This window comes from Ceratotherium simum, chromosome 40, assembly GCF_057802395.1.
Source record: "Ceratotherium simum simum isolate JZ-2026a chromosome 40, ASM5780239v1, whole genome shotgun sequence".
NCBI classification, from domain to species: domain Eukaryota; kingdom Metazoa; phylum Chordata; class Mammalia; order Perissodactyla; family Rhinocerotidae; genus Ceratotherium; species Ceratotherium simum.
Genome location: NC_141939.1, coordinates 15,852,108 through 15,870,674, shown reverse-complemented (window position 1 = coordinate 15,870,674; position 18,567 = coordinate 15,852,108). Strand labels below are relative to the sequence as shown.

General features: G+C 49.0%; 1 protein-coding gene across 3 annotated transcripts in view; it reads right to left on the bottom strand.

Annotated features, from left to right (window-relative positions):
• The window catches only part of SH3RF3 (SH3 domain containing ring finger 3), a 384,655-nt gene that overhangs the window by 11,784 nt on the left and 354,304 nt on the right, over positions 1 to 18,567 (bottom strand). For all 3 annotated transcript variants that reach the window (XR_015550333.1, XM_087426348.1, XM_087426349.1), the window contains one exon: positions 1,507 to 1,841. Coding sequence is in view for 2 of the 3 variants with exons in the window: in XM_087426348.1 (XP_087282474.1) it covers positions 1,507 to 1,841 (335 nt within the window). In the remaining variant the exon portion in view is untranslated. The remainder of the gene's footprint in view (positions 1 to 1,506; positions 1,842 to 18,567) is intronic.

Sequence of the window (18,567 nt, the reverse complement as noted above, 5' to 3'; positions counted from 1 at the left end):
ACTTAAAAAAAAAAGAAAAAAAATATCAAAAGAACAATAATTTTTCCATGACACAAGAAAATTTTACGGAATTTAAATTTGCATGCCCACACGTTGAGTTTGACTGGACGCCCGCGCGCTGTTTCTGTGTCGTCTGTGGCTGCCTCAATGCCATGACGGCTGAGGTGAGTGGTGTGACACACCCTGCAACCTGCAGCGCCTGCAGTCCTTCCTCCCTGGCCCTCGACAGGGGAGGCGTCCGACCTGATCGAGATGGAGCCTCTGCAAGCCCGGACACGGCGCTGGACCTAGCAGACGCTCAGGACAGTGGTGGCCCTCTCAGGTCCCAGGCCCGGGAGACACGTGGAAGAGCTGGCCAGCGGGCAGTGTGGCCGGCAGGGGAAGGGTCCTCACAGCAACACCAGGATTGTCTCCTTGGGAGACCGCTCACCTTTTCACTATTTGTTTTTCTTTTTTTTGTGTGTGTGAGGAGGACTAGCCCTGAGCTAACATCCATGCCAATCCTCCCCTTTTTTCTTGAGGAAGGCTGGCCCTGGGCCAACATCCGTGCCCATCTTCCTCTACTTTATATGGGACGCCGCCACAGCACGGCTTAGCAAGCGGTGTGTTGGTGCGCCCAGGATCCGAACCTGCGAACCCCGGGCCACCGCAGTGGAGCGCGCGCACTTAACTGCTGCGCCACCGGGCCGGTCCCTCACCTTTTTACTATTTAAGCAGCATTCCACCGAGAAGAAATTTAGGAAGGAAAGTGTCCCCAGCTGTCCTAATCTGACACCGCCCCCTCTCTCTGCAGTGCCTTCTGGCCCTTACTTGAAGCTCCCTGAGGACTAACTCAAACGGGTCGACCCACCGAGCAAAGTGCCAGCCTCTGACCCCTTGTGAAACCCCAGCACCCGCAGTCCCACAGCCCCAGGCCTAGGTGGGCCACATCGCCCACCTAGGGGCTGGACTGATTCCTGACCTGTAAAACTCTAGCCTGAACTCCATGAAATTGCTAGTTTTGGTAGGAAAAAACAGATGAATATCGGCAATTTCAACAGACTATATACCGTGGAAGCCAATTTGGGGTAATGTTTTATGATTCTAAGATGTCAGAGTGGGGTGCACCTCAACAAAAGCTGTTCCTTGCATGGGGCACACAGGCCCACAGGAACTCAGCCCAGGGGTCCACTCCAGGGTGCCCCCAGCACTGAGGGGACAAAGTCCCCTCACTGCCCCTTCCCTGGCTCTTTGGGCTCAGTACCCCACCAGTTCTGCCAAACTTCCTGTGGGTCCGAGCTCAGGACCCACACGGATTCAGAACACGAAATATGCTCCCATCTACCCCAAACTCATTTTATCCAATGCTCACTTCCCAAGCTCAGGAGCTGAGGAGATGCAGATAGTGAGGGATACCTGGTAAATTTCATCTTCAGAAAATCCCCATTGTCCCGCTTCCCCAAAAGTGGCTCCAGACTTCGGAGAGAGAACACCCACACCCAGAGGACACACCCACCTCTCGCTTACCTCTCTCTGGGCAACGGCTTGGGCTCGGGCCAGATGGCAGCCATGGAGAGAGGTGCTTGCCGGGAAGGGGATGAGGAGAAGTTCAGATCCAAGGAGCCCGCCTTTCTGTGCAGCGGCTCCATCCCCATCGCTCCCTGCATCTCACTTTCTATGGGGCAGGACCCTGCCCGACCATGGATGGACCCAGAGGACACTTCGGGTCCCACTGCACCCTGGAGCGAGGCGTCCACTGCCAGCTGGGGGTCGTGGGTCGGAGAGATGGACGGAGGGGAGCGAGACTTCTTCTTGGTGGATGCCCCAGCTAGAAGTTTCAGCAGCCCACTCTTCTTCTCTTTCTGGAGAGACAACCAAAATTGAAATCAAATGGGTTAATGCTTCTAAATGCCCTTGTTAGTGAGAGGGGAGAAGGATAATCTCGTCTGGAAACTGGAAACAGAATCTTGTCAAGCTGGTTAGAGGAAGAAAACAAAGCCAAGACTTAAAGCTTTTCCAACTCTTGTTTTCCTTCCTTCCCCAGACCTGACAGAAGTGCCCAAAGCAGACCCCGGAGACCCCGGGGCAGGCAGGAAGCCACCCTGCCCAGGAGAGGATGCTGCGGGGGGCGGTCCTGACAACACAGCCCCTCGCCATCAGAGGACCATGTCGCAGCCTGACAACTTCATTTGCTCTGTCGGAGGAAGCAGCAGTCAGCATAATTTGGTTTCTCCTGACCCAGTTTTTCTAAGTGTACTTTGCAGCTGGGGGCTAATAATTCTCCATTAGGCTTCCTGAGATGAGCTGCCCTGACCCTGGGTTCCAGAGCCAAAGGCCATGGGTCCTGGCACCCTGGGCAGCACATGTCAATTTCCCTCTGCACAGAATGATTCATCACACACAGGGAACCTGCAGAGTGTGCGCGTGCACGCGTGTACACGTGCCCGTGTGCATCTTGTCCATTCCCTAGGATGGCCATTGCAGGCCAGGGAGCAGCGCTCAGCCCAGAGCTGAGGGCAGCCCCGAGTGAGGGTAGTTCCCCCTCCCGCCCTGAATTCCCTCACTGGGAAATGTCCTGGTACAACCTTTTCACCCAGAGGCGGGCGGCTTCCCTACCTTATGAGAAAGGGCTGTAAGGGGTGTGACAACAGGCAGGCCACGGGCCTCACACACAGAACAGTGAAATAACTGACGGGATCTGCCCTACAGTCATCCCCCAGGATGTCCAGACCCCTCTGCAGGTCCATAGCCCATGCCCAGTTCCCACGGTGATTCCCGCAGCAGCTCAGATGGCCACCTGCGGGCAGAGACCAGCACAAGGTCTTCATCCGATGTCCCAGATTCTGCACTCTCTTGGCTCTCTCTTTTTTTTCCAAACTGGCCTTTTAAAAAAATTAGATGCATTCAATTAATTGGGCTTGACATAAAATCCAGGCAGAGAATCCTTGTTCCTGAAGACAGAGGCCCAAGTCTGGGAGGTCGGTCCAGGCCTTTCCACTCCAGCAGATGACGCAGGCGAGTAGCAGCGCTGGGGCTGGACGGCAGGTGCAAAAACCCCAGATGCAGTCCTCGGACCCCTTTCAGAGGCGGAATGGACAGGGAACCTGCCTGCCCGGCCTGGGTCCTAAGAGAAATCCAGCACAGCTCGGAAAGGGCCCAGACTTCTCAGAGAGGGCACTGCAGCTCCTCCCTCAGGCTCACGTCATGGGGGCTCGGAGCACGCCCTCAATAGATAATAACTGAGAGTTTGGCTGGGGCGGTGACACCAACCCAGGTAAGGACCAGGCAGTGTCCCTGACTGGCCCGGTCCCCGACTACCTCGTCTGCCACTTTTCCCTGCTCTGCATGTTGTGCAGCACGGTGAGTGGCACCCCACTGCAGCCTCCCTCAGCAGTGGCCTGTGGTGGTCACATGGAAACGCTTAAAATGTTGCCACTGACACTCTAGGAAAATTTCAGGTGAGAAAAGAATCACATCCACTTGAGGCTGGTCCATGTGTGTGTGTGCATAGAGTTGCATACGTGTGAGTGCGTTGTGTGTGTGTATAAGTGATGTGTATGTTTGAAGGAGAAAGTGTGTACACACAGAGAGGTGCTTTTATAACAATGTGCTTGCCTTGGAATTTGGAAATTTTCACGGCTTTACTGGAAGTTAGTTTTCTAACGTTCAACGGAAGCTAGGTGGCAGGGGGGATATGGGGACACAGTGTAAGATGCGGGCAGTGCATGGAAGTCTGAAACGATAGTCACCGGGTCAGTGAAGACCACCCGAATCTACTTTGGTCACAGGGCTGGCCAGAGCCCGAGGTGGATAGATTGTAAGTCTCTTCTTCCCGCCTTTCTCATCTGCATGAGTGAAGCTACTGGCGGAGTGAGTGGTGCTGAAACCTCCCTCACGTCTAGGGATGGGGCAGCTCTTAGACTGAGTCAGCAACACTTTGGTATGAATGAATCCATGTGTTTTTCTCTTCTCCTAGCACTGATACTGATAGAAAGGACAGAAGCAGACGTCCTCAATACCGCCCACGATGAGGAAAGGCTGGCTTGAGTGAGCCCTGGGCCTGGTAGGGAGCGGTGGGCTCAGGGCAGCCCTATCTGTTTGCCCAGAGGAAGAGGTGCTTGGGGCACACCTAGGGAGCTTCAGTCATCTGGCCACCAGGGGGCGTCACACAGCTCAGAGGTGGCCTCAGGGCTTCCCTGTCCCCCAAGTAGCCCAGGCTCCTGAGGCCACCAGACAGCTGGTGGTGTGTGTCTGGCTCCTCGTGAGGACTGTCTCCTAACCTGAGACCACAGGGGAGGACACAGAGGTGGGAGGACGCAGCAGGGTATGAAGGGTGTCTAAGGGCCACAGCCCTCTGGGCCCAGCCATCAGAGCCCACCCCTGAGTCCCGGCCTTCACCACCTGCCTTTGCTCCCCACCAGCGTGCTCCCCACCAGGCTTCCCCTGACCAGCCCTACTCCTCTTCCCCAGACGGGCGAGGTGACTTTCCATTCCCTCCTCTGCTCCCTCCGGAACAGAAACACTGGGGCCGGGATGTGTCCTTGTTGTTCTCCGCAGGACCCCAGCGCCTCGCCTGGAAGACAGCAGGCACTCAGTGCTCGGGGTGAACGACGCCGTAGGAAGCGAGCTCAGCCAGCATGAGAGCTCCCACGGCCCCTGTGCGGGACCCCTCTTTCTCATGAGCAAAGGACAGAGTCGATCAACAAACGCTTTCTTGCAGGGTGCCACCACGGGACAGAAAGCCTTGGCACCACGGGCTGAGCCTTAGAGGGATGTGCATGAGAGAAAAGATAAAGCCACTGGGCCACTTCGCACGTCTGCAGTGAAGTCCAGCCTGGCTGCATGTGTAGAAAGAGGCGTGTAGATGTGACAGTTGATTTTCCTGTCTCAGATCTGCATGAGTAAATATCACTGATCATTTTCTTAATTTGGCTTTGACAAACACTGATATTATGGCTGGAAACCCCTCTCCAAAAGGTCTGCTGTCCACGACAGAACTCTGCTAAGGCCGTAAGCATCCAGTCCCAACAGACAGCTGTGGAATTCCACGTCCTAGCAACCACGGTGCACATGGGGTCCATGAACGAGGGTGCAGGTGTTCCAAGCACCTCCCTGCTGGCAGTCCTGCTCTGTGTGACGCAGCTAAGAGTCAGCTAATGGCACTGTGGGGTGTCAGGAAAAGGCTGACTGGTCAGTCATGGGGCAACACTGGGACAATAAGAGAATAAGAGGGTTAGAGGACACAGGCTAGGGTTGATCTGGGCTAGAAGTTTATGTTCCCTGGGGTTCCTCCTGGGACCAGGACCAAATGAGGGACCTTCATGAGCCTGGTGAGATGCCGAGAGTGATGTCCCTGTTACGTTTTCGGGGATCACTGTTTTCCTACACAAGATTGGGGGGTCACTGCTTTCCTACACAGCTTTCCCGCCAGCAGTTTGCTGTCTCCACTTGTGGTTTAAAGTTCCCTCTCCTGAGGAGGGGTCACTTTCCACCCCTATGACTGTTTGAATGGCCAGGGTCCAGTCATTTCAGCCTTGCTGGGGGGCCCAAAACAGACTGAAATGTGGGAACAAAATGCCTCCATGTCCCACGAGTCCTGGCGGGAGGAGGTGCCTCTGCAGAGAAAGGCGCCCTCATCTCCCGTCTTCACCCAAAATGCGTGCGGGGCTACTGCTGCCCAGTGAGGAAGCCCTCCCCAGCTCCGCACACCGTCAACTCTCCTGAGCTCGCAGCACGCCGGCTCTGCACCCTGAGTCCAGCCCCTTGGGAACCGTTTGCCTCACCAAGTTATTAAGATGGCAAATATAAGCGTGTTTTTTAAACTATTAATGTATCTCACAAATATTTGATTATGTTGCTGTTTCTATGATGTTTTGGATATTTTTAAGTTTTTGCAAAACACCTACAACCTGGTGAGCTCCCAATACTTTTTCATTAAATGAATAAAATTACTTCATCTCCACAACGTGATGTCTCACCTTAACCCTTGCCTTGCCTCAGGAGAGCACACGGGCCTACACAAGGACCCCTCAAAGATTCTGATTCAGTATGTCTGAAATGGGGACAAAAAAGTGATTCTGATACAGAGCCCAGCAAGTGATCAATTAGCAGCCAATGGTCATCTGCGCAACCTAAGTGGTTTCAGAAGACCACAGACAGAGATGCAGAGACACAGACAAGGGACAAGCTGCTTGGGAAGGTAACAAAAGAAGGGCACCATGGTTTGCTGAGCACCTCTTTAGTCCCCAGGCCCAGGGACAATGTGAGTTTTAAAGTAGTGCTTTCGAGTGCTGGGTGCACTGGAGAGAGAGGCCCATCTGTGGGGCTGAGCTGTCCAGCAGCTTCCAGGGAAGCCCGCCCACCCTGGTCGCACTTAGAGCGGCCAGGGCAGATGTGTGAGCAGGAGCTCAGTGAGCAGGGCAGGACGCCAGGCAGAGGGACAGGCGCCAGCGAAGGACTGCAGGCATGACATGAGGCTATTCCAGAAGATACACACCCAGATCTGACAGCCTCCCTCAGCATGTACATGGAGCATCATGTAGAGAAGTAAGAGCCCGTGGGTTACACAAAGAAAAAGCTATGTGTGCAGACACACTCTCACACTTATAGACACACACTCACACTTATACACACAGTCACTAATAGGCTCACACTCACACTTACATGCACACTCATATTTATAGACCCACCCACTCCCATTTATATGCACACCTGCTCACACTTACAGACACTCACACTTATAGACACACACTCTCACACATATACACACACAGCCTGAAATAAAGTCATATACTACTTTTAAAGAATCATCTGGAAATCTAACAATTAAAAAAAGAGATATTTGAAAGTGTTCATTCTTTATAGGAAAACTGTAAAACATTTTACAAATAATGAAATAATAGTTTTTCCGTTATGATTGAGATAGAGGTTTCCCTAGGGGTCTCAATTGTTTCATAGAACATTATATAAAAGCTTGGCAAAAGGAAAAAGAAATTAAAAGCTTAAATTAAGAACCATTGCCAGTTAAAAGTCAATTGGAAATTATGAAACAGGGTCTATGAAATTATAAGAAGCCAAGGGGAATAGAATTTGATTTATAAAATGTGACATTAAATTTTTCAGGGATACAATTCATTTAATTAAAATGAAGTAAACCTGTAAATGTCACCTCTAAGTGCCCCGTTCTTATCAGGCTGTCTCCTTCATTCACCCATGCTGAAGGAGGTGGCCACGGCACCATTTCCCTCAAACAGATTTACCTTCTTAATTCTTTTTTGCTTAGGGCAACATCTAAAATCATTGACCAGGCACACGCTGGACAGTGGGCCAGAGCTGGTGGGCAGCACGCAGACACGGACTTGATTTGCAAGGCTTAGCCCTGAGATCCAGGAAACCCTGAACCTGTAGGATCCCACACTGACTGCACATGTGGATGGGTGTGTGCTCTTTTCAACGTCAGAGGGGTGGCTTCACACATTTTCACTTTGCCAGATGCACGAAATGTCATTTGCATGAGCTGAGACCCAGGAGAGAGTGGCCATGGGTCACGGGTCACGTTCAGATCACGTGTGGCCACTCAGTGACCTGGGACCGCCTGCGGACTGTCTGAGGAAAGCACAGCAATACTCCCCCCAGACTGTCAATATCAGTTACAGGGCTGAGCAGGGCCAGGAGGGGAACTCGGGGCAGAATTTAGCTTTTGTTATGCACTTTTGTAGTGTTTGAATTATCACGTCTAACACATATTTCTTTTTAATTTAAGAGAGGAAACATAACAAAGGAAAAAGTTGCAACCTGTTGCTTTGAACATAGTGGTACTAGATGTGATGAACCAGAAAGAATTTTTGCTACTAATCAGCTTGTAGAGAAGGAGGTGATCTTATAGGAGGGGGCAAGTGGGGTGGCCTTGAGAGCTGCGCTGATGTGGGCATCATGAAAAGGGGTGGGCTAGTCAGTGATACTGTCCAGGGGAGGGAGCGGAAGGTGTGGAAGGAGCAGATCCAGCCAAGAGAAGATGCATGGTGCCTGGTGAGATGAGAAAGGCAGGTGGACAGCACATCCTGGTGGCCTTGGGGGCCAGCCAAGGAGCTGGCAGTCCGCTGGGTAGACACTGGGAGTTGCCAGGAGCTGCGCTGGAGGCAGAGGTGCTGGGAAGGGAGTGAGGGACTCCAGAGCGGCAGGCCTGCAGGATGCAGCCATTGATGTGGCAGTGCTTCTGATGAGTCTGAGCGGGGACGTGGGGCCACGGACAGTGTCGGTGATAGTCACCAAGAGGTTAGAGGGAAGGTGATACCGGCTCCTGCCAGCTGGAGACAGGAGGTGAGAGACGTGGGCTCTGAGGCTGTGCTGCTGGGCGGCAGCCACGAGAATGTGCTCTGTGCCCACGTGGCCGTGGTGGACTCCTTTTTGTTTCCAGCCTTGACACTGTGCCAAACCCTATGGTAATTCTCACCATTAGTAATCTGTTGAATGACATCAACAGACAGAATGATAAAGGAAGCAAAATGAACTTAGGAAGATGGTCAAATAACTCTCAGATGCCACATCAACCTATGGGGAGCCAGGAAAAACATGCGGCAGGCGTCTGAGTCTACAGGAAGGCCAGAGCCCGGAGAAGGCAGGCTCTTTAATTCTCACACACCTATTAGACTGACCTGCAGCTGTACATCTAGGAAGGGCTAGTGACACTGAACCATGGTCAGAGGACTGGTCCACATGAATCTGGCATGACAAATAATGCTGGGGGCTGTAAGGAGCCCTTAGATATTCAGAATAAAAACCAAGGGACACAGTGTGTCCTTATCTTTACTGAGTCTGGCTCCTGGGCCAGCAAGTTACACTTTTTTTGTGTGTGTGAGGAAGATCAGCCCTGAGCTAACATCTGCCAATCCTCCTCTTTTTGCTGAGGAAGACTGGCCCTGGGCTAACACCCGTGCCCATCTTCCTCCACTTTATATGGGACGCCGCCACAGCATGGCCTGACAAGCAGTGCGTCGGTGCGTGCCCGGCATCTGAACCAGCGAACCACAGGCGGCCGCAGCGGAGCATGCGTGCTTAACCGCTTACGCCACCAGGCGGGCCCCTACACTTGGAAGCTTTTTGATTGGAATGTTACGTTTGGAAACTTTCCTGCTGGAGATGGGGAAAGGGTAATTAGAAGCTATGGCCTGTTAGAATTTTGATGGGGAAAGGCACATCTCTGATTATGCCTGAAAACATAGTTACTGTAAGAGCAGAGAAGGGTTTATAACAATATAAATATGCAATGCAGTTTCAGAAAGGGTAGAGGAATAGAAGAGCTATAATAAATAAAGAGGAAGAAGTTGACAAGCTAATTAAAAGAGACAAAAATTATGCATTTAGCTCTTGGCTATTTTAAACTTTAAAACACACCTTCAAAAATATTCCCCTCACAAAAACAGAAGATAAAGAAGACTGACTCATGAAAACCACGCGGGAGGGAAGCGGCGGACGGCGCGTGCGGCCTGACTGTGCTTCTGCGGCCTCAGTTTCTCCGGGAAGACGCTGCCGCACTGCACTGCTTTTCCTGCTCTTCCCGAGGGACGCAGCTCTGCTGGTCCAGCCTTTGTTCCGGGCCCTTCTCTCCGTGGCCCTGGGTGCGTGCGAGTGGGAGCTGAATGGACAGGGGCGCAGTGGAGGTGGAGATCCTGGTATCCTGGTCCGGAGAGCAGAGCCACAGGTCCTGTGATCACAGCAGTCTGCCAGACTCAGAAATGGAGTGAAGAACACTCAGGAGCTGGGCCTCCTGGCAAGCGGTTTTGGGTGACCAGCCAAGTTCAACATGGCAGGAAAGAGCTCCCGACGTGGAGGAGACTGTCTCCTGAGGACCTCTGAGATGAATACAGCCACATCATGACAGCCGTGGAGACAGATGGAGCTGGGGGTCAATGTCATTATTAGTTGACTGACCTTGAACAAGTTATTTAACTGCTCTGAGACTCAGTTACCTCATATGTAAAATGGACTACATAATTATATATACATAAAACAGTACTGGAAACTATTTCTTCAGAAATAGGAACCAGGCACTGTTCTAAGTCTTGTACATACCTTAGCTCATTCGGCTCTTAAAACAACCTCATAGAAAAAATGGAGTCTCTGAGATACTAAACACAGACACAGGGTAATCAACTAGAAAGTTACATACTCTGGATGAATCCAGGATTCGATTCCAAATTTTAACTACAACTCCACTGCCTTGTCATGAGAAGTAAATACGACAAGGCACGTAATCCCAGTATGGCACTCAATAAGTGGTAGACACCCCTATCACACACTGCTCAGATTTTCATCTGTTTAAGTCACTTCTTGGAGGGGCACTGAAGTATTTACATAGTGTGATGATTACAGAATCTAACGGGCTGCATGATGATAAAACAATGGGTTGGCCAGTTTCATATCACCCTGTGACACGGGCAGCACTTCCCCTCTCTGGGCTGCTTCTTCAAGACGGGACATCGATAGCAGCCCCCTCCACACTATTGGGAGGGCTAATGATGACGACACGTTAAGGCACCTAGCAAAGCGCCCAGTGCGCAGTAAGCACTCAGCACAGTGCAGCTGTCAGGGTGCTGAGCTATGGTGCTGCTACAAGCCAAGCTCTTCATCTGCTTGCCTGGCCCTCAGCCAGCATTCACTTCCTGTTAGCAAAGACTGAGCTCAGAGGAAGCACATGTCATTCACCCAGAAAGGAGGATGCAAATAGGACTGATGTGCCAGCTGCCATCCACCATCTTCTGGAAGCCTCTTGTGCAATAATAGGCTGAGAATGTCCTCCAAGTCCCTGAAACCGTCTAGTTACCCACAGACTGGATGGCTTCAACAACAGAAATTGATTTTCTCGTAGTTCTGGAGGCTGGAAAACCAAGATCAGGGTGCCAGCACGCCGGGGTTCTTGGTGAGGCCTCTTCCTGGCTGTGGACAGCCACCTTCTCGCGGTGTCCTCACACAGCCTTTCCTCAGTGCACGCACGTGGAAAGAGAAATCTCTCTTCCTCTTCTTAAAAGGTAACTACTCCCACGACAAGGGCCCACCCTCATGGCCTCATCTAACAATCACCTGCCTAGGGCCTCATTTCCAAATGCCGTCACATTGCGGGTTAGAGTCTCAACATATGAACTGAGGGGGGAAACAAATATTCAGTCCATAACATTCTGCCCTGACTCCTCAACTTCATGTCCTTCTCACTTGCAAAATATACTCCTCAAATTCACATCCTTCTCACATGCAAAATACACTCACTCCATGCCAACAGTCCTAAAGTCTTAACTTGTTCCAGCATCAACTCTCAAGTCCACAGTCCAAAGTCTCATCTCAGTGTCATCCGAATCATACCAGAGGAAGATTCAAGCTGTGACTCATCCTGAGGCACATTTCCTCTCCAGCTGTGAACCTGTGAAACCAAACAAGCCATATGCTTCCCAAACAATGGTGGGACAGGCATAATAGACATTCCCATCCCAAAAAGGAGAAATAGGAAAAGGAAGAGGTGATGGGTCCTAAGCAAGTCCAAAACTTAGCAAGGCAAACTCCATTAGATCCTAAAGTTCAAGAATAATCCTCTTTGGTTCAATGCCTGCCTTCCAGGCCCAGCTTCAGTCAGAGGCCATCTGGCCTGTTGAAACCAAGGTGGTGGTCCTGATGGCCTCTGAATCACCTTCGGCGTTCTTCTTCTTCCCTTTCCTTGCAGAATAGCACACGTTTGCAGCCAAACAGCTTGACGGTCCAGTCTTATAGAATCCAAGAAGTCTGACAGCCATCCTTCATTCCGTCCTGCTTTCTCTGTCCCCTTTCGTTCAAACTGACAGGGTCTCTGCTGGTACAGTGCCATCTCTATTCCTGGCCTCTGCTGAGATGGCTGGGTAAGCCAGTCTGGAGGGCAGAAGGGATTCTGATGTACACCTCCCTTGCGACACTTGATCCATCAAAGGAACAGAGGGCTGGCACCCCCGATTCCTCTCCGCATGGTTCTCTTTCTTTCCTCTCAGGCCCACAGGCCATCACAGCCTTCCCGAGGGCAGACTTGGGTTGCACGCATCCCTGCACTCCACAAAGGCCCTGAACAAAGGGGATCAGAGCCTGTTGCAGCCACATGTGCAGCTTCTGCAGCGTGGTCCTATGCTGCTGTCACTCCACACAGCAGGCAAGGCTAGGATCACAGCGCCCTGGGTGGGGGTCACAAAGGCCACAGCAGGGCAGCCCACCATCGGCAGTTGCTGAGTGAAGCAGGGACCAGCACAGCTCAGAAGACACGCGGTAGAGGCTTGTTGGGGTGTGCACTGGGAAATGACCTGTCATGGGGCGCCAGGATGCTCATTCTGAAACCAAGAGACCCGGCGAAGACTCTGGATAATGAAGGGAAGAGAGGCAACGCAGCACCACGGCAAAGAGCAGGAAACGACTAATCCGACTTCCACTACTGACCAGCCACACGCCCTTGAACAAGGGACTTAAATATTCTGTACCTCAGTTTCCTCATCTGTGAAATGAGGCTATCAACAGTACCTACCATAGAGAGCTGTGAGGATCAAATGAAATAGCACAGGTAAGATGCTGGACACCTCGGAGACGCCTTCACGTTAGTGTGGTTACAACACAGATGTTCGCTGCCACAGGGATATTGGGCATAATGCCTTCTTTCTGTAGGAATGAGTCTTGTTATGAGCAAGACTTGAGTATCACACCACAGTTGCTCTTTACTGTTGGAACACAAAGTAACACCTCTCGGCCAAAAGAAAAGTGCCAGGATCTAGTCCTTTCCTGTCTAAGAATGGTCCTCACTGGACGCAAGGGCAAAGCCGCTGCTTCCCACAGGCTGCGACAACACATGTGGCCTGAGGGGACACAACACCCACGTGGCACTGAGCTGCAGGGGTTGTCAGCAGAGCCAGAGCAGGAAGGAGAGTTCCCGGAAGCTGTTTCCCAATGCCTTGGGCTCGTCAGGGGCTCGAACGTGAAGGGCCTCAGGTGTCAGCCAGCCCCCAGGTCTTAGTCAGCGGTCTGTGGATGGTGCGGGGTCTGCGACACCCCTGCAGCTGCACCGCTGGAGGTAGGTGTGCATATATACCCTTCAGGAGGGTCTCAAAGGTGTCCACGCCCCCCTCCCTAAAATTAAGAAACTGATGGTTTCACTCAATTGAAAAACAAGGAGGTGAAGGGGCGTGTGTGCCTGCCCAACACTGAACAGCGGCAGGCATGGACGGGGCTGCGGAGTCCAGCATGTGAGGGCGCCTGGCACCCCAGGCCACTGCTTCCTCTGCCCATGATGTCAGGAGAAGCCGGAAAGCCTGGCTCCTTGAGATAACAGATATAACAGAATTTATTTTTGCTCTTAATTAAAAAGTACTGAACCAGAGGGAGCTGTAACAGACAAGAAACGTTCCGGCTGAGCTCAAGGAAAGAGTGACAGGTCACATAGCTAAAAGGGGACCTTGGGCAACATGGCAAATTGTATTTTCCAAAAACAGCCACAACACTGTCTCCCCTCCCATTCACCCTCCTTACAAAGTAACTTTGGCATTCCCCTTGTTAAGTGATAGGAGCCACGTCCCCTCCCCATGTGCCAGGAGACTTTGTGACAGTCTCCACTGATAGAGCACAGCGGAAATGCCACTCATGACTCCAAGGCATGGAGATGCCACACGCTCACTCTTGGAACCCGGCCTCCAGGCTGCAAGGAAGCCCCAGGTCGCCCACATGCAGACCACATGGAGAGGCCACATACTGGTGTGGGACGAACAGCCCAACCAAGGTTCCGGCCAGCTGCCAGCATCAATTGCCAAACATGAGTGCACCAGCATGCCTCCAGATGGCTCTGGCCCAGCTGGCACACCATCCGTCACCCCCTGAGCTGAGGCCCCAGATATGGTGGAGCAGAGAGAGCCTCCCGGGCATGCCCTGCCCAAGGTCCTGACCCACAGGCCAGGAGCATAACATGAACATAACAAAGTGATTGTTGTTTGAAGCCATTGAGTCTGGGGTGACCCATTCTGCAGTAAGAGTAATTGCTGCAGATTTCACTCTGACTCCCAGGAGATTTCCCAGTCCAGACTAGGCTGCACAATGAGACTGCTGGCATTGCCACCTTTGAGTATAAGATCTTACATATGAGCTTCACACACACACACACACACACACACACACACACACACACACACAATATTTTTGATAAATAAGTGTGGGATGGAAAAATGAAAGCACATCCCAACAGACTGCTTTGGAAAAGTTTACAGAAATATTGGAAATATGTACAATGAAGGTGAACCAGGCATCTAAATAATAGATGAGAAGAATTCTGTGAGGAAAGGCGCCAAGAACTGAACTTCAATATATTTTACTGGAAACATGAGGACTTGTAGATAACCCAGTACAACCAAACCAGATAACAGGGTCATGAAAACCAACAAGACAGCATGTTACACTGTTCGGGGTGTTCAGGAACTAGAAGGCCCTGTCCTGATTTTAAGGCATAACTGGGAATTAAAGTAGAAGGGTTTTACCCAGAGGATGCATTTTTTAGCCAGCCCGGGGAATCTAAACCATGCAAGTTTGTATGTATCAGAGACAGCTAGATAGCTTTACAGTAACTGAGAAAGAGAGAAGGAATGAAAATAGAGCAAGGGCCACAAAGATGGAAACGTGAAACTTAACAAGGCCATTAGGACCCAAAAGCATTTAAATCACTTGCCCAAGACACCACTTCCAATCAAGCAGCTCATTTCTCTCTGCAAAGATACTGCTCAGCTAGCTCAGAGCCCTTGGTGGGCCCTTTCATGGCTATCAGTGGATAGGACACTCAGGGAACCCTCTCCCCAAGGGTCTCTCTCAACCTTGTAATCATTCAAGTAATGTTTCATTACCAGGGTGGGGATGTGAGGAGGCAGAGCATGCAGGAACCCTGCCAGCAGGGGGAGAGAGTTCCTCTGTGTAGGTCCACACGGAGGGGACGGTTCTGTGGGGCTGTGATCCAATCACTTTAATCCCACCTCTCCTGCTGGGAGAGTCCATCAAGTAGAGGGTTAGCTCTCCCCCACCACTCCTTGCCATGTGTCTGGGTGGAAGAGGGCCTCTCAGCCCATGGCTGGGAGAAGAACTCTCTGCTCTCCTTTTAGGGACTTCAGGATTGGGTTGGCAAGAGAAGCATGGGAGCCCCCTAAGGACCATGGCTGCAGGAAACGAGTGGTTTGCAGTAGACCCCATAGACCATGCTATTTCTTTCTTGGAGGGCGGAGAGTGACCTGGTCTTTGGGTGTGGAGCAACTTTGTGGAGGAGTGGGAAGCAATTTTCTCTCCTTTGGGTCAGCTCCTAACAGCCAACATGTGATGTTGAAACCAGTGGACAGTTAGCTATTAATGATTAGGTAGCTAGAAACTAAAGTTTTTTAGGCTGTTATTAATTGTAGCTTTAGTTGTTTGCCTGCCCATTGTTAGCTGTGCTGCTTAGGCAATATATAATCCAACTCCCACTAGGTTCCTCATGGATAACATCTCCCTGACACTTGGGTCACCATGGTAACAGATGCCGGAGCTCTTTTTCAGGAACTAAGAGTCGATCTCTGTCCGGTTCAGGCCAGCCGAGATAACCAACCCACCAATCGGGTCTTCGCAGGTATCCAATAGGTGAACTCCTAATGTCAGGGAGCCCAAAACTCCACCCTCACTTTACGTTAATGCCACCACTTTGTGAACATGCATCCTATGAAGAGCCATGCAGCTTGACTACACTTGTGCCGATCATCAATTACCTCACTTCTCCTCACCTCCAATCATCTATTCTCACACTTCAGACCACCCTGCCCCTCTGTGCTATAAATATTCCTAGTCCCTATTTTCAGGGAAGTGGATTTGAGATTTGTTCTTCTGTCTCCTTACTTGGCTGCCTTGCGAATAAACTCTTTTTCTGCTGCAAACTCATCTTCTCGGTGACTGGCTTTTCATGTGACAGGCAAAATGAACCTGGTTCAGTAACAATTTGGCGAGCTAGCCAGGAGGAAAGTCCGGATGGACCTTTTGCCCGTGGTTGTTAGCCCCTTGCTGGTGTGGAGAGCCTATGGATGAGTCTAAGCAGCTGCTGGAACCACTTGTCACAGGGACCGTTCCATGATTTTCCCCAGCTCGGTGCCACCGACCTTGGGGCATAATTTCATTTTTTGCCACAGAGAAATGGTTTCTGGGTTTGGAAGATGTCTTTTTGGTGAGTAACTTTGGCACAAGTGACTGGACTCTTTTTCTTTTTCCTTCTCGTTTGGTCTATATTGTGAGGGTCTTTATTTCAGAGACATCTGGTATTAAGGAAGAATTAGGAGATCTGCTCACAGAAGGTCTCTTGGTTTTGTTTGTTTTTTTGAGATCTTGTTCTAGCAGAAGCATAAATATATTTTTTACTGGCCATGTCTAAATTCTGAAACAATGGGAAATGCTAATTGGATCCCCACATGTAGCTCCCTGGGCTGCATTCTCCAAAACTGGGCAACTTTCAGCTATGAGTCAATGAAAAGGAAAATCTTTAATCTTTAAAGAGCTAAGCACGCTACCTTCTGGCACAATTGCTCAAAACCTAAAGGTTCCAGAAGCTGTAAATATTTACAAAGATCAGCAAGATCTTACTAAGCTTGTTTCATGTCCTGAGGGCTTGACTTGATAATCATCAGAGTCCCAAAATACAGTTGGACAAAGATGCGGTTGCACCCAACTTTGTGGTCAGATATGGTCGAACAGAAATGTGGGTTGCACTCCATTTTGTGGCTAAGGGTCCTACCAAACTGCTGTCAGCCTCAGGGGAGTCACAGTGGCCGTTAGAAGGAACATTCCGATAGATCACTTAAGAAGTGCACTTAAAAGCAAAGGCTTCAAAATTCCAAAATAACCTTACTGAAAGGTGTATTGCAAAAGGAAAAAATTAAGTTATAAAGTTACCCAAAATATCAATAGAAGAAGCTTAAAATGAAATTTGGATTCATAACTGGTGAACTTTGTATTACTATACTTGATTCATGGCAGCAATTTTAAAACAATAGCTGTGAAGTCTCTGTGTATGTATGTCTATGTCACGTATGTGTGATATTTTTACCTCTGGATGGTATAATTTCTAAAATAGCTCTATTCAATTGGCTTAAAGTAAGTGCTTATATAAATACAATAGAAACTAACCCAAATATTTTTCAAGTTAACATGATATAAAATAATCTTTGGTAAATGAAAGCTTATTGAAGTTTGTTGGCTTGATTGAAATAGGAATGTGAGTTATCAACATTGGATATGATACACACATGCAGCCTTTATTCTACCTGGGTTTATTGGTCAAACAAGCTCATGTTATCTCTGTTATGAAACTTGTTAGCAAAAATAATAACTTAGAATATAGCTAATTTTGTCTAATGCCTCATAAAGTTTTGTAAGCAATCCAAATGATTATTGGGAACAAGTAAACTAAATAGATGTGAAAAGATAAAAGTGTTGGGTGAACATTTTAACAATAATTATGTGTTATGGTCTATGTACTTAAAATAACTTCAAAACCTTTTGGTAATTTGAAACCTTAGAGTTTTGCTAAATTAAGTTAAATGATAAAATTTATTGAGTATCTAGGTCATTTTAACATAAGATATAATATTAGATATTAATTACTAAACATAGATTTATTTACCTTTGGCTTCACATTACAGAGAAACTGGAAAAATACTTGGGTTTATTGATAAACATATTTTGTGCCACGCTGAGAAATTTTCTGTGAGAAAGCACATGTTTCTAGACCGTATTTGTGGATATGCCAATCCACAGGATGCCAACACAAAAATTAAGGAAAGCAAGACGTATGTTTTCAGTAAAGAATATTTAAAGGAATGGAGACATTTTTGTTTGTTTTGTTAAAAAAGATAAATTTGCTCTAAAGCACTGTGGGGGTGGGGAAGTCATGGGACAAACTCTGAATGTAAAAAGAAAAGTTATAGAAGGTTTGTAGAAGAGGAAATCTGAGGAAAGAGATTTGTGCATGGTCAAGTTGGCTAAGATTAAAATGAATTTAATTAAGTAAATGGGTTTTAATATCAGAAGTAAGCTGGTGCCAAATGGTTTTCTCTCTCTTAAAAGGATCATTTTCTTGAACTTTTAGTTTGCTCCATCAGAGATTATAAAAGGTTTTTCTTTACCTTTGGGTAAGTCTACCTAAAAGACAGAAGATCTGTGTTTTGTTACAATAATTTCCTATGTTCAAAAAGCTGAGGTCTCTCTATTAAAAAAACTAAGGTTTTTTTTTTTAACTGTTTAATTCTGTATGTTTGCCGTCAACATCTTCTGTTGTCACTTTTGTTAAATGGATAACTAAGCATTGCTTCACAGTGAGCTATGATCCTAATTGATCAAGTGTTTTAAAACCTTTTGATATTTTTGACAAACTTCCCCAAAATTCAAATCCTAAATAAATTATTTCTTTTGACCTGAAAGGGACTTTGAGAATTTCCAATGGGCCCCTGGAACTTCTCAAAGAATTTGTTCTCTCTTTATATAGAGGGAGATATTAAACTAATTAGGCTTATTTGGTATGTTAAATTCATGGGGACATTGTCAAAT